Source organism: Pristis pectinata, chromosome 7 (genome assembly GCF_009764475.1).
Source record: "Pristis pectinata isolate sPriPec2 chromosome 7, sPriPec2.1.pri, whole genome shotgun sequence".
Lineage (NCBI taxonomy): Eukaryota > Metazoa > Chordata > Chondrichthyes > Rhinopristiformes > Pristidae > Pristis > Pristis pectinata.
The window spans coordinates 50727521-50741917 of record NC_067411.1 but is presented as its reverse complement, the minus strand read 5'-3'; the positions used below and the strand labels follow the sequence as shown (position 1 = coordinate 50741917).

At 39.6% G+C, this 14397-nt stretch overlaps 1 protein-coding gene across 6 annotated transcripts in view; it reads left to right on the top strand.

Annotated features, from left to right (window-relative positions):
• Positions 1 to 14397, top strand: part of cntln (centlein, centrosomal protein) — a 432461-nt gene that overhangs the window by 216930 nt on the left and 201134 nt on the right. For all 6 annotated transcript variants that reach the window (XM_052019932.1, XM_052019931.1, XM_052019933.1 and 3 more), the window contains one exon: positions 6468 to 6556. In XM_052019932.1, the coding sequence (XP_051875892.1) occupies positions 6468 to 6556 (89 nt within the window). The remainder of the gene's footprint in view (positions 1 to 6467; positions 6557 to 14397) is intronic.

Genomic DNA, 14397 nt, shown 5'->3' with positions numbered 1-14397 from the left:
TCATTTAAATACATAGCTCCATACCTGTGGTTATAATAAAAACATGGAATCCCATTCTGTTGAAAGAATGAGTGCAGTCAGGATGGAGGCTGAAGCATTCTCCTCTTCAGCCTTACAGTGCTGTTATGAAGTTTAGGTATGCAATGAAAGTTCAGAGCTTATTGCATTTGGAATTTTAAAAACCTTTACTTTTGTCTTGGTTCTATTTGTTCCCATGTGTCAAAGAGAATATTTTAGTCAATTTTGATACCAAGTTGATTTTTAGCAGACCTGTGAAACAAAAAGAAAAATCAAACATGAATTTGTGTATCACCTTTTATAGTTATAGGATTTTCCAAAATGCTTCAGAGCCAGTGAAATGTGGCAACTGAAGATGCATAGAAATAATGCACTAGCTGTTTTTGCTGTCTGCAGTAACTCACAAACAATAATGAAATAAATGGCCAGATATCTGGACTGTTGGTTAAGGGGTATTAGCCAGCTCACTGGGAAAACTTCCTGGTCTTCTTCAAATAGGGATGCCCAAAACTACAGAGCCTTGGAGAAATTCATCATAAGCTTCCAATGCTATTTGTAAATCTGAAATACTGCTTCTCTTTTTCATTATTTATCTAATTGATTTTATGCATTGAATGAATGCTTATTTGTATTCTTGATTCCACACACAGCTTGGCTACTTAATCCTTTCCGTTGCCCATTTTCTTGTCAAACAAATTACTCCACATGTGTTTAATTGGACCTGCTGCTTGCCTGCCCATTCAACGTACCTATATTTTCCTGATCTCTTTGCATTCTTCTTTGTTCTTCAGTAAAATTTCTACTTTGCATTGGCTTTTAAAATTCATTTTGTGGGATTCAGCGCTGTCAGAGAGGGTTCCAGGATTTTGACTTTGTGATGAAGAAGGAGCAATATATTTCCAAGTCAGGATATTGTGTGATGGAGGAGAACCTGCAGTAAGTGATGTTTCCATATGTCTGTTGCCCTTGTCTTTGCTGGTAGACATCAAGAGGTTTGAAAGAAGTTGTTGGAATAACCTAGACAAGCGTTTTCTTGATGCAGCCATGTGCACATGTTTGAGAGTGTGAATGCTGAGGGTTATCGATAGAATACCAATCATGCGGGCTGTTTTGTCTAAGCCAACATTGAGCTTCTTGAGTGTTGTTGGAGCTATACTGATTTAAGTAACTGGAGGATTTTTCCAGTTAGTCCCAGTTGCCTGTGTTTGGCCCATATTCCTCTAAAACCTTCCTATCCTAATAACTGTCCAAATGTCTTTTAAATGTCGTAATTGTACTCGCCTCTATCACTTTCCATAGACATGGACATAGACGTGAAACTGTACGGCACAGGAACAGGCCCGTTGGCTCACAATGTCTGTGTCGAGTACGATGCCAAAACTATACACGTTCCATATATGCACCACCCTCTGTATGAAAAAGTTGCCCCTTGGGTCCCTTTAAATCTAGTTTAAACCTAGTTATCCTTGTACACGTTTGGCTGAAAGTTACCATGCAGGTACAGCAAGCAGTTGGGAAAGCAAATCGTATGTGGTCCATTATTATAAGAAGATTTGAGTACAAGCGTAAAGGCATCTTACTGTAATTACATAGGACCCTTGTGAAACTGCACCTGAAATATTGTGTGGAGGTCTGGTTTCTATTACCGAAGGAAAGATTTACTTACAATCGGGTAGTTCACTTGACTGATTCCTGGGAGGAGGTAGGTATGGGGTTTGTGACTGGGAGATTGGCTGTGAGAAGAGGTTAAACAAACTGTGCCTGTAAATTTACATAGTTCAGAAAAGTGAATTCATTGAAACATGCAAAATTCTTGATGGAGCTGATGCAGTTGGAGTTGACTGTTCAGGAAAAGATGAAGAAAGTAATTCATCCAGAGGGTGGTGAATCTTGGGAATTCATGACAAAGGAGAGCTGTGGAAGCTTGGGTGATGATCATATGCAAGACTAAGGCTGATAGATTTTTAAATATTAAGAGAATCAAGGGATTATTTTAGGAAATGCTGCTGAGGTGAAAGATTTTACTGAATGGGCCCAAGTAGCTTACTGCTTTTATTTCAAATGTTCGTAAAAATTCTGTTTTGAGTGTCACTGAGAATCTAATGCATCTGAAATGTGTACAGTTTAAAACAAATTATGTATTGCATAATTTTGCCAGCAAATATTAAATGGTTAATAGTTGCATAATTTACACTTCTCGCCTTCCTTAAACAGCGAAGCAGTTAGCTACCCTCACTTCCTGGCCCAATTTGTGTATCTTGGAAGAAGTGTAAACTCTGGTCAGAAGCTTTGATGTTTCTTTGCACTATTTCTCTATGGAGGGCATTCAGCCCTTCCCCAGCTCCCAGAGGCATCTCATTAATCCCATTCCCCCCACTTATTCCTCTGTATCCCATTCTGTCTCACATACCCATTATTCTCCTACCACCTGCTTACATTGTGATTTACAATCAACAATTAACCTTCAAGCAGCATATCTTTGGTATGCAGGTGGTCAAGCAGAAAATATGCAAACTACATGAGGTCAGAATCAAACTTGGGTTGCTGGAGCTTTATGGCAGCAGCACTAAGTGTGGCACCATATTCTGTGCACGGTGATTTTACATCTTTACATTTCTGAGTATCCTGATAAATTAACAACTTTGAATTCTGTTTGTTTTTTGCAAAGTCAATTCCTTACCCAAATTACATCCAACAGTTATTTATTTTAATATTTTTAGTATTTCCTTTTGGCTTTTCTAATATCTCTCTTATTCCTCACCTTACTTTCATTAGAGCCCCCACATGACCAGACTTGAATATTTTATTTTTCACACATGCCACACTTGTGCTTTCCAATTATTTATTGGTCAGATTGAGAAATATTTCAGTCAGTCAAAGTCCAATATCAGCTGATAAGTTGTTTAACTTTACAGACAGCATGTAAACATAGAAACATTTTACGAAGTCCCATTCGATTCTCTCAATTGTGCTTGGCTCCTTGAAAATCAGGAACAAAATAATAATAAAAGAAGATGAACATTTCTTAACTCCTTGAAGAATTTCCCAAAGTGTTTCACAGAGCAGTAAGGCAAAGTACAGTGAGTAGGATTGTGTGAGTAGGACCACAATGGATTTGAAGTACAAGCCAAAAGAGAGCAGTGTCATTGACCTCAGCATTGGTGGACAGTGTGTCCAGTAATGTTACAGGCAGCAGGGAGGTCAAGCAAGAAAAAATATACCATGGTATGTCATGTAGAATATCATTCATGATATTGGATATTTTGGTGACTTGGTACGGACAAACCGGACTCGATTCATATATGAGATTTCGGGAGAGGCGTGCACAAATTTCAAAAGTGCCTTTGAAGAGGGAAAGGAGATTGGGTGTGGGATGGTCTGCAAAGATAGTGATGTTTTTAAGGTTAAAAGGAATACTTTCCAAGAGAGGAGGAGGTAATTATTTGTAGCATCTGTGCCCATTTCATGAGCTGACTTGTTTTGGGATTTTTTTTTCTGGACAGTTTCAAACTGCAGGAAATAACTTCATCTAGTGATACAAAGTTTTAAGATAACATTCAGGTTGATGGTCACTGCTAGAGCTATCCCTGTCATTGAAGGAGTGTTGATGACAAGATGCAGTGGTCCTGATTTCTGGAGCTGATGTAGGAGTGTCTATCTGAATATCAAGGCAGCTTTTGATCAGATATGACAGCAAAGAGAAGTGAAGGCTTTGGGTCTAGGAGCAAAACTCTTCACTTGGTTTGAGTTATTCCTTGCACACAGGAAGATGGTTGTGGTTATTGACTAATTGTTTTGATTCAGGTCACCTCTGCAGAAACTCCTGAGAGCACTGTTCCAGGCCCATTCATTTTCAGCTGCTTCATTGATGACTTTCCTTCCATTGTGAAGACAGAGATAAGGAATGCTGCAAAGCTGTATCAGCAATTACTCAAGTAATGAAGCAGGTTGTGCCTGTTTGCAGTAAGACCTTGGCAACATTCAGCCTTGGGTTGATAAATATAAAATTATATTTGAACCCACAAATACCAATTAAAGGACATATCCCAGAAAGATTTTAATTAACTACCTTTGATATTCAACAGCATTTAAATATCTGTGGGTGGGGTTGGAGGTTAGATTTGGAAGGTGAGGGGGCCAAAAAGTTAACTCGACCCATCATGTATCAAGTGCTCCTCACCCTCTGCCTCCTCATAGCCTTTACACTACCAATTTGTATCCTGTAAATAGTATAATGGAGTATTCACCATTTGCCTGGATGAGTGCAGCTCCAACAATTCTCAAGAAGCTCAACACCGTCCAGAAAAAAAAGTTGCCCATTCGATTGTCATCCCATCCATCAGCCTATTCATGATTTTCCTCTACCAGCATACATAACTATGGTCTGCACCATCTACAAAATGCACTGCAGCGCCTTTCATCACCTCCCAAACTCTCAACCATCTCCCACTCAGTGCAGGTGGCACATGGGAACACCACCACCTTCAAGTTCCATTCTGGGTTCTGCACCATTCTGACTTTCATCACCATTTCTTCTTGACATTGGGTATGAATCTTGGAACTCCCCAAAATACCTTCAACTGAAGGCTATTATGATTTAAGAACACTGCTCAGAAGATCAATTAGGCACAGGAAATAAATGTTGGCCTTGCCAGTGACTCTCACATTCCGTGAATGAATTTTATCAAAAGTAGGTATTGGGTGTGTTCGCAATTCAATTAGATTAATTTTATTACTTTTAGAAACCTCTTTTAGTTGTTTTTGAGGGTTCTCGTTCTGTATTCATAATTTTAAATCCTTTTATCGCTGATGTTGTCTTGCTGACTTTGAGCTGTCTGTTCAGTTCAGGTATTCTAGTCTTTGAAACATATATTAAAGTGAATAGTTTGAAAGTATTAATGTAATTAAACTTTTTCATGTTTCTGTGTGCATATTTAATGGGCAGGAAGTTTTGGAGCAAAAATTCAAAGTTTTATGAGTCTTTGAAGTATTACTCGTTAGTTCTTTTGATGTTTCAAGTGTAGTATTTTGATTGTCAAAATCAAAGTGATGCTGTGTGAATTGTGGGATCAGGTTAAGCTTGATGATAATCATACCCTCACCATACCTGTTGGCTCAGTTGTGCCAGGACTGACATGTGGTAGTCACTAGTCTGGTGCCACACCATTCTCCGTACCGTGTTGCTCTGCCACTTTCTTCCCATTGACTTAACATCATGACCACTGGAATTTTTATTTTCTGATTGTTAAAAATATTAATGAAATTGCTTGGCGAAGTTTTGCTGCTGTACAGTGCAAAGGGGAGGCAGGATTTGCTGTCTTTGTTTCATGACAGTCATCTGAAGGATGACACTTCTGACATAATTGGTCAGAATTTGTAGCCAGTGGTGCTCATTGCTGATCATGAAGAAAACTGCATTTTCTGTTTTTATTTAAGACCACTGTCAAGTTTTAGGAGAGGTCATAGAGTTACTGAGCTTATTCCTCTTAAATCTATGTATTTAAATAAATTTGGAAATTTGAACAAAAAAGATCTGGTCATTTCTGTAAGGCAGTCTTCCCTTTTTCCAATGCATCCAGCTTTTAAACATCAGTTGTTTTGAATCCCTGGTGTCCTGCATCAGTGATGTCATCAAGCTGTCTGAATGGTCAATCTCATTGGAGAATTTTCAAGATGAAACAGAAAGCCAAAGCTACAACTTTTAATTAACTTTTTAATCATTGTGGAGATTGAAATAAAGATTGGAGCAAACATGTAAGGAAAGTAGAAGCTGAAAAATCATGAATGAACTTGTTAAAAAAGTGAAAGTTATTCTCAACATTATATTGAGACAATTACAATGCATATAAATAATACTGGTGTTTTAGCTCCAGTTAGTTTGCAGTAAATGTGGCATAATAAGCTTTTAAAAACTCATTTAACCCTCATGCAACTAAATGTACTATTTCCACAGTATGTTTACAGCAGGAGTAGTTCATTACTAGCTTAAATTCATGTCATTTCCAGTGAAGTCCCTAGATTGAAGTGGACAAGGCTGAATTGCTAGAACTTTGGGAGCTCTATATTAAATTGTATACGTATGGAAATCCTGATGTTGTCATGGGGTTATGACAGTAAGCCCTGATAGTTTCACCATTGTAACTTGAGCAAAATCAGGCTTCCCTGTGCTCCTGTATGACTGTACTTGAGTCAGCTCATTATTTCATTCCATTCAGTTATGACCATTTTGTCCTTTACATATTTTCTTTCGCTTTGAGAGTGGAAGTAGATTTTATCATGTTGATTTTTCTCTTAGCCAATGGCATTATTGCAGCTACTTTTACTAACTGAAAGACATAATGAGAAAATGATACCAATTATTTAAAAGGGAGGTCATCCTTATTTTCTGTGAAAAATTTCAGTTTCAAAGGGGATCCTTAATAACATTTTATTATTCATTTCAATTGCAGAGCTTCTTTTCAGACTTGAAGAGGCTGGAATGAAATGTAGCACACCCAAAACTGCGACAAAAGAAAAGCTGGAACGCTCATTAAAGAAGGTGCAGGAAATAATTATAACATTCCTCAGAGAGATGATTATTGCACATATGTTGAAGCATACCTGTGTTAGCTTATTTAACATTGTAAGCTGTGTTTTCCATAACACAATGCTGCAGGTGGTGAATATATTAGAGCCCATCCTTAACTGACAAGTCTTAACATTCATAGATTTCTGCTCTGTGAATATGAAAAGTGGCTGTGCTACAGAGATCTTTCACCTTTTACCAAGTGGATAATAATGTTAGTTGCTTCTGAGGCTTATTGTTTTCTTGGAGTTTCATAGTATTAGTGAAAATATCACAGTAATTACAGCTACTGGCATCAGATTTTCAGTGTAGGTATAAATCCTGTTACTTTAAATGTAAGTTCTTTTTTTAAAATCAGTTGACATTTTGTTTTGTGCATTGTGGATAATTTATAGTGGATGCATCCAGCTTTTGACATAGCTGTTTTTAGTACAAGCATCCTTTGTGGATGACTACCTCATTCTTCAAGGTATGCATTTTTCTCAATTGATGAAAGAAGGCCCATGTTGAAAGCCTACAAACTGAACTTTGAAGAGGCAAAGTATTCAACAGAGTGGAACCCTGAAGGCAGCCTGATACATACTGCTTTCCAAGAACAGTGGCCAAATCATCCACATTAGTTCATGATAGAAAGTATTTCAGTTAATTTCAAAATCTCACTACTATATTACATCAGAATAAGTCCTTACTGTGAGCCCAGGAGCACAACTTATTGCTATGTAAGTGGTCAGATTTCGATGTCACCATGGTTTTCTCTAAAAGATTGTCAACTGAATTCTCACTTGGGGAGACCTAGCTCTTGGCATCACAATTGGCAATGATTAATAACTCAGTGGACTCCACGTAGCTCACTAAATTTCCATCAGTACTTTGTAGATACCAGAGACGATGCAGAGGTGATTGACAATAATGTTGACAGAGTTGAAGAATTTTGGTTTGAATGAGAATGGCTAGGTTGGAGATGATTTTTGTGAAACAAAACTAGGCAGAGATTTAGTTCAGGTATAAAATTTTGAGGGCCTAGATTGGGTAAATATGTGTTTTTTCCCAAGGGGACATAGATTTAAGGTAATCAGTAGAAAGGTTATAAGGATGTTGAGGAAATATTCTTATCTCCAGATATGGTGGGATCCAGAACTCACTCCCTGAAGGGTTGGGGAGGCAAAATCCCTCAGTACATTTAAAAACTGTTTGAATGAAAATTGGAAGAGCTGTATCCTTCCATGACTATAGTCTGAGAGCTGGGAATTGCATTGAATCTTATCCCTTTTTTTAGCCATCATTCAGATGATGAACTGAAGGGTCTTCTTCCAGGATTCTGAAAACGAAGGTTCTTTTAGACCTCTGCCTTTCCCCGACTCTTCAAGCTTATGCCTTGACTAAGAAAGAATACTGTCAGGTGAAAATAAAAAAAAACCTGCTGATGCTGGAAATCTAAAATAAAAACAGAAAATGCTGGATATACTCAGCAGATCAGGCCGCATCTGAAGTTCTAATGAAGGTCTTCGACCTGAAACGTTAGCTCTGTTTTTCTCTTCCCACTGAATCTTTTCAGCATTTTCTGTTTTTATTTAAGACCACTGTCAAGTTTTGGGAGAGGTCATAGAGTTACTGAGCTTATTCCTCTTGAGAGTACGATTCAGCTTCCGTGGAAATCTCTGACTCAAAGAATATGATAACATTGTGGTTAAGTTACTGACTAGTACTGGTTGGAACTACCTGCTTGAATCTCATCATGGCAGCTGGAGGTTTTTAAATCTATGTATTTAAATAAATCTGGAAATTTGAACAAAATCAAGTTATGTTATGGTAACCACGAAGCGACCAGACTGTTGTAAAAATACAGGATCTTCACCAATGTCTGCCACCCTTATCTGGCTGCAGAGCCACCAGTATGGTTGACTCTTAAAGGGCAAAGGAAGCAATCAGGGATGGCCTTCCCATCAATGTACATAATCTCTGAACAAATAAATTAAAGAAAAAGATGGTACAATTCACTAAATTCCCAGTATCAGTTGATTGAAGCCCTGGGTTTATTTGGAATAAGAGTACTCTGGGGCCAGAAACTATTGATTGATCTTTGCTGACTTATTGGTGTTTGCTGGCTTATTTGACAATTGCAAAGCTTGTGTAATCTCTAAATGTTTTATTCTGCTTCTCTACAACTTCTGCTTTGAATAGGGAAAGCATTGGGCTGGATCAGGCTGAACCACAGCCACTGGCTGCAGTCTCTGCATGCATGCATTAATCTGGGCTTGATCCTGAAAATCTCAGTGGAGAAAGAGCCTTAGACAGCACAGTGTTAGGCCCCATTCCCAGAATGCCTTGCTAGGCTTTGACAAAAGGTAGAGTCTTGCATGGAGCTTTGTCCAATATCAAAATTGTCAAGTATATTTTAACAATTTTTAAATATCTCCATCAACTAGATACATTCAGAAACTATCAAAATTGCAGTAATTATGAAAAAGTAAAAGTCATTAAAAATTATCACATAAGAAAACACAAATGTTAAGAAATAATGAAAAACAATAAGCTTAAGTAAAATAGGTAATTTAAAATGCTTACCTTCCCTTCTAAAGCCTTTTCTGCAGGCCTAGAATCTTCATTGAAATGTTCTTGCACATTACGCCAAGTATGGCTGGTGTGGATCAGAGTGGTGATTTCCCAGTTTAACGCTGGAGAATCCCAGCAAGTCTGGGAACCACCATTGGTCTCAATGTGGAGTTCGGTGATGGACTATAGTGACAGATGTGATGCCATCTGTCACTCAGTAAGTCTCGGACTTCCTGTTTGCCAGCCCATGTGTGGAAATCGGAGACTTAGTGAAGTTTAAACAGCTGAACCTGACTCAGCCAGCATTTGCTCCATTGTTTTGTTTTACTTAATATTGACTGGCTAATAAAATCTACACAGGCCCTGTGGTTTTAGAAAAGGCACTTTCTTTCAGGGGGTTCCTAAGTCATTTAACTCCATGTTTAAATAACATGGCAGCAAATCACATTTTCATGATCTTTTCAGAAGTTTCTGGTTACTTGATTTCCAAAATCTTTAGATCTTGTTTAAGTGCTATGTAATCATGTGATTCAAAATTAGAGTTATGTTTCAAGGTGTTTGAACGTTAACTGATATCCCCTGGTTCCAACCATGTCTTCACTTTAAATTGTTCACACATTTCACCTGAGTGCCAAAGCTCCATTTTCAGCCTGCTCTCACTTATCAACCAAGTTACCCGTGCCAACAAAATCCAGTCTCTCTGTCAAAAGGTTGAATGCTACAAGCAATTGGTGAGATGAAATTTCATCCAGTTTAAAATTCACACAAATAATAGCAAAATATGCGTGGGAAGAGGTTGTGGTCCATATTGCTACCAATGACATAGGTAGGAAGAGGGATGAGGTCCTGCAATGGGAATTCAGGGAGTTAGGTAGAAAGTTACAAAGCAGGACCTCTAGGTTTGTAATTTTGGGAATACTGCCTGTGCCTCGTACTCCTGAGGCAAGAAATGGGAAGATAGTACAGTTAAATACATGTCTAAACTGCTGGTGTAGGAGGGAGGGCTTCAGATACCTGGACCATTGGGTTCTCTTCCAAGGCAGGTGGGACCTGTACAAGTAGGACAGGTTGCACCTAAACTGGAGGGACAGTAATATCCTTGCAGGGAGGTTTTCTAGTGCTGCTCTGGAAGGTTTAACCTAGTGTAGCAGGGACATGGAAACTAAAGCAGTAGGTCAGCAGGTGGAGAGATTGAGGAGAAAGTAGACCATAAGACATAGGAGCAGAATTAGGCCATTCGGGCCATCGAGTCTGCTCCGCCATTCGATCATGGCTGATTTATTATTCCTTCTCAACCCCATTCTCCTGCCTTCTCCCTGTAACCTTTGACACCCTTACTAATTAAGAACCTATCAACCTCTGCTTTAAATATAGATAGGATAAGATATCTTTATTAGTCACATGTACATCGAAACACACAGCGAAATACATCTTTTGCATAGAGTGTTCTGGGGCGAGCCCACAAGTGTCACCACGACTTGACCTCCACAGCCGTCTGTGGCAATGAATTCCACAGATTCACCATCCTCTGGCTAAAGAAATTCCTCCTCATCTCTGTTCTGAAGGGACGTCCTTTTATTCTGAGTTTGTGCCCTCTGGTCCGAGACTCTCCTACTACCGGAAACATCCTCTCCACATCCACTCTATCCAGGCCTTTCAATATTTGGTCGCGGTTAATTCAAGTAAAAGTAATGGAAAGAACAGGCAGAGGCAGGTTAATGAACATGGCAGGACTGATGATCTGAAGTGTATTTATCTTATCGCAAGGACTATAATGGGCAAGGCAGATGAGATTGGAGGCTGGATTAGAACATGAAAGTACAATGTTGTAGCCATAACTGAAACTTGGTTGAGAGAAGGGCAGAACTGGCAGGTCAACGTGCCATCAGGTTGGAGACTACTAAGGTGGAATATGAGGTGTTGCTCCTCCAACCTGCCCTTTCAGCATCTGCAGTATCTCTTGTGTGTCCAGTTTGTTGTAGTGGGTGATTTACACTTCCCCGATATTCTCTCAGTGCCAGGAGCATTTGGGGAATAGTGATCATAATTCTGTAATTTTTAAGAGAGTTATGGATAAGGATAAGACTGCTCCTTGGGGGAAAGTGCTACATGGGGGAAGGCGAGTTACAACGGTATTAGGCAGGAACTGGAGAAAGTAGCTTGGGAGCTTCTGTTTGGAGGGATAATCCACATCTGACATGTGGGAATGTTTTAAAGGCTGGCTTGTTGGAGTTGAGGACCAGCATGTTCCTCTGAGGATGAAAGATAAGGATGGCAAGGTTCGAGAGCCTTGGATGATAAGAGAAATTGTAAGTTTCGTCAAAAAGGTAAAGGAAGCATGTGTAAGCTTTAGGAAGCTGAAATCAGACAAGGCCCAGAGAATATAAAGGAAACAAGCAGGAACATAGACAATAAATTAGGAGAGTTAAAAGGGGCCCTGAAATATCCTTAGTAAGTAGGATTAAGGAGAATCCCAAGGCTTTAAATGTATATTAGGAGTGAGAAGATAGCGAGGAAAAGGGTAGATTTACTCAAGGACAAAGGAGGGAATTTATCTTTGGAGTCAGAGGGTGAGGTCCCAAATGAGTATTTTGCATTGGTATTCATAAAGGAGAAGAATGTGGATGATGATGAGATTAGGGAGGGGTATATTGATATTCTAGGTCATGTCAATACTAAGGAGGAGGTGATGTTGAGTGTCTTGAAAAACATTAGATTAGTTAAGTCTCCAGGGCCTGATGGGATCTATCCCAGGATACTGAAGGGAGGAGATTGCTGGGGGCTTGTCAGAAATCTTTGTATACCTCTTAATCACAGGCAAGGTCCCAGAAGACTGGAGAGCAGCCAATGTTGTTCTTTTGTTTAGGAAGTGCAAATGGGGATTATCAAGGAAATTATAAACTGTTGAGCATTACATCAGTGGTAGTGTAATTATTGGAAAAGATTCTTAGTGACAGGATTTACTTATATTTGGGAAACCATGGACATTAAGGATAGTCAGCATGGCTGTGTGCAGGGGAGGTCCTCAAATTTATTTGAGTTTTTTGTGGAGATGACAAAGATGATTGATGAGGGCAGGGCATTGGATGTTGTCTACATAGACTTTACAAAAGCATTTCACAAGGTCCCTTATGGTAGGCTGATCCAGAAGACTAAGTCAGAGAGGTTCCACAGTGAATTGGTAAGTTGGAACCAAATTTGGCTTGGTCATAGAAGACAGAGGGTTGTGGTGGAGGGGTGTTTCTCTGACTGGAGGTCTGTGACAAGTGGTGTTCCACAAGGATCAGTGCTGGGACCTCTGTTGTTTGTAATATATATAAATGATGAGGGTAAGTCATGAAACTACGGGTGGTCTGATTAGTAAGTTTGTAGATGACAAGAAAATTGGTGGAGTTGTGGATAGTGAGGAGGTTGTCAAAGGATACAGCAGAATAAAGGTCAGTTGGAAATTTGGGAGTGAAGTGGCAGCTGGGGACAAGTGTGAGATGATGCATTTTGGGAGATCAAATGCAAGAGAAAAGTATACAATAAATGGTGGGACCCTTTGGAGCATTGAAGTGCTGCCAGGCAAGGCAGTAGAAGCAGATTTGATAGCAAAGTTTAAGAGGCGTTTGGAAAAACACATGAATACAGGGAACAGAAGGACATGGAACCTGTAGAGATGGGATTGATGTACAGAGGGATCATGGGGTGCAAGTTCATAGCTCCCTGGAAGTAACAACACAAGTGGGTAGGGTGTTAAAGAAAGCATACCACATGCTTGCCTTCATCAGCTGGGACATTGTGTCTAAACGTTGAGAATTCATGTCACAACAGTATAAAACTTGGGTTAGGCCACATTTGGAGTATTGTGTACCGTTCTGGTCACCACATTACAGGAAGGATGTGGAGGCTTTGGAGAGGTTGCAGAAAAATTTCATCAGGATGTTACCTGGATAGGGGTGTGTAAGTTACAAAGAGAGATGTACAAGTTACAAGGAGAGATCCAAACTTGGATTGTTTTCTCTGGCGTGTTGGAGACTGAGGGGTGACCTGATAGAAGTATATAAAAATATGAGATGCATAAATAGGGTTGAAATAGCAAAAAATAGAGGGCATAGGTTTAAGGAAATAGGGGAAAAGTTTAAGGGAGATATGAGAGTCAAGTTTTTTTTACAGAGTGGTAGGTGCCTGGAATGTGCTGCCAGGGAAGGTGGTAGAAGCAGATATGATAGCAAAGTTTAAGAGGCATTTAGACAGACATATGAACAAGCAGGGAATAGAAGAATACAGAGCATGTGCAGACAGTTGTGATTAGTTTGGCATCATGGTCAGTGCAGATGTGGTGGGCCAAAAGACCTGTTCTGTGTTCCAGGTTATGCATCGCAGGTAGACAGGGTGGTGAAGAAGGCTTTAGGCACGCTGGCTTTCATCAGTCAGGGCATTGAGTATAGAAGTTGGGATATTATGTTGCAGTTGTACAAGACATTGCTGAGGCCACATTTGGAATATTGTGTTAGTTTTGGTCACCTTGCTTTAGGAAAGATACCATTAAGCTGGAAAGAGTGCAGAGGAGAATTACGAGGATGTTACCAGGACTCGAGAGGTTGTGCAGATTGGGACTTTTTTCATTGGAGTGAAGGAGAATGAGGGGTGATCTTATAGAGGTGTATAAAATTATGAGGGACATAGATAGGGTGAATGCTTAGTCTTTTCCCCAAGGTTGGGGAATCAAGAACCAAAAGGGATAGGTTTAAAGAGAGAGGGGAGAGATTTAATAGGAACCTGAGAGGCAACTTTTTCATCCAGAGGGTGGTCAGTATATGGAATGAGCTGCCAGAGGAAGTGGTTGAGGCAGGTACATTAACAGCATTTAAAAGGTACTTGGACAGGTACATGGATAGGAAAGGTTGAGCGGAATATTGGCCAAACATGGGCAAATGGGACCAGCTTAGATGGGAATCTTGGTCAGTATGGATCAGTTGGGCTGAAGGGCCTGTTTCCATGCTGTATGATTCTATCTTCCATGTAAGAGGCTTTTCAACCCTTTGAGCTTGCTCCATTCCAACGTTCAGAGCTGATAGGTTCTGGCTTGCATTTGGGTCCAGATCCATCTACATCTTCCACTTTAACAGAATCTGCCTGTGAGTACTCCAGATACCTGAAACTTCCTATACCACTGTAGTGGTTTGAGAAGTTGAATTCAGAGTTAAACAAACAAATCTAGGGATCTGTAAAATGTCCGCAAAGCTATTGAATGCCCATTAAAGCCTACTGATTCC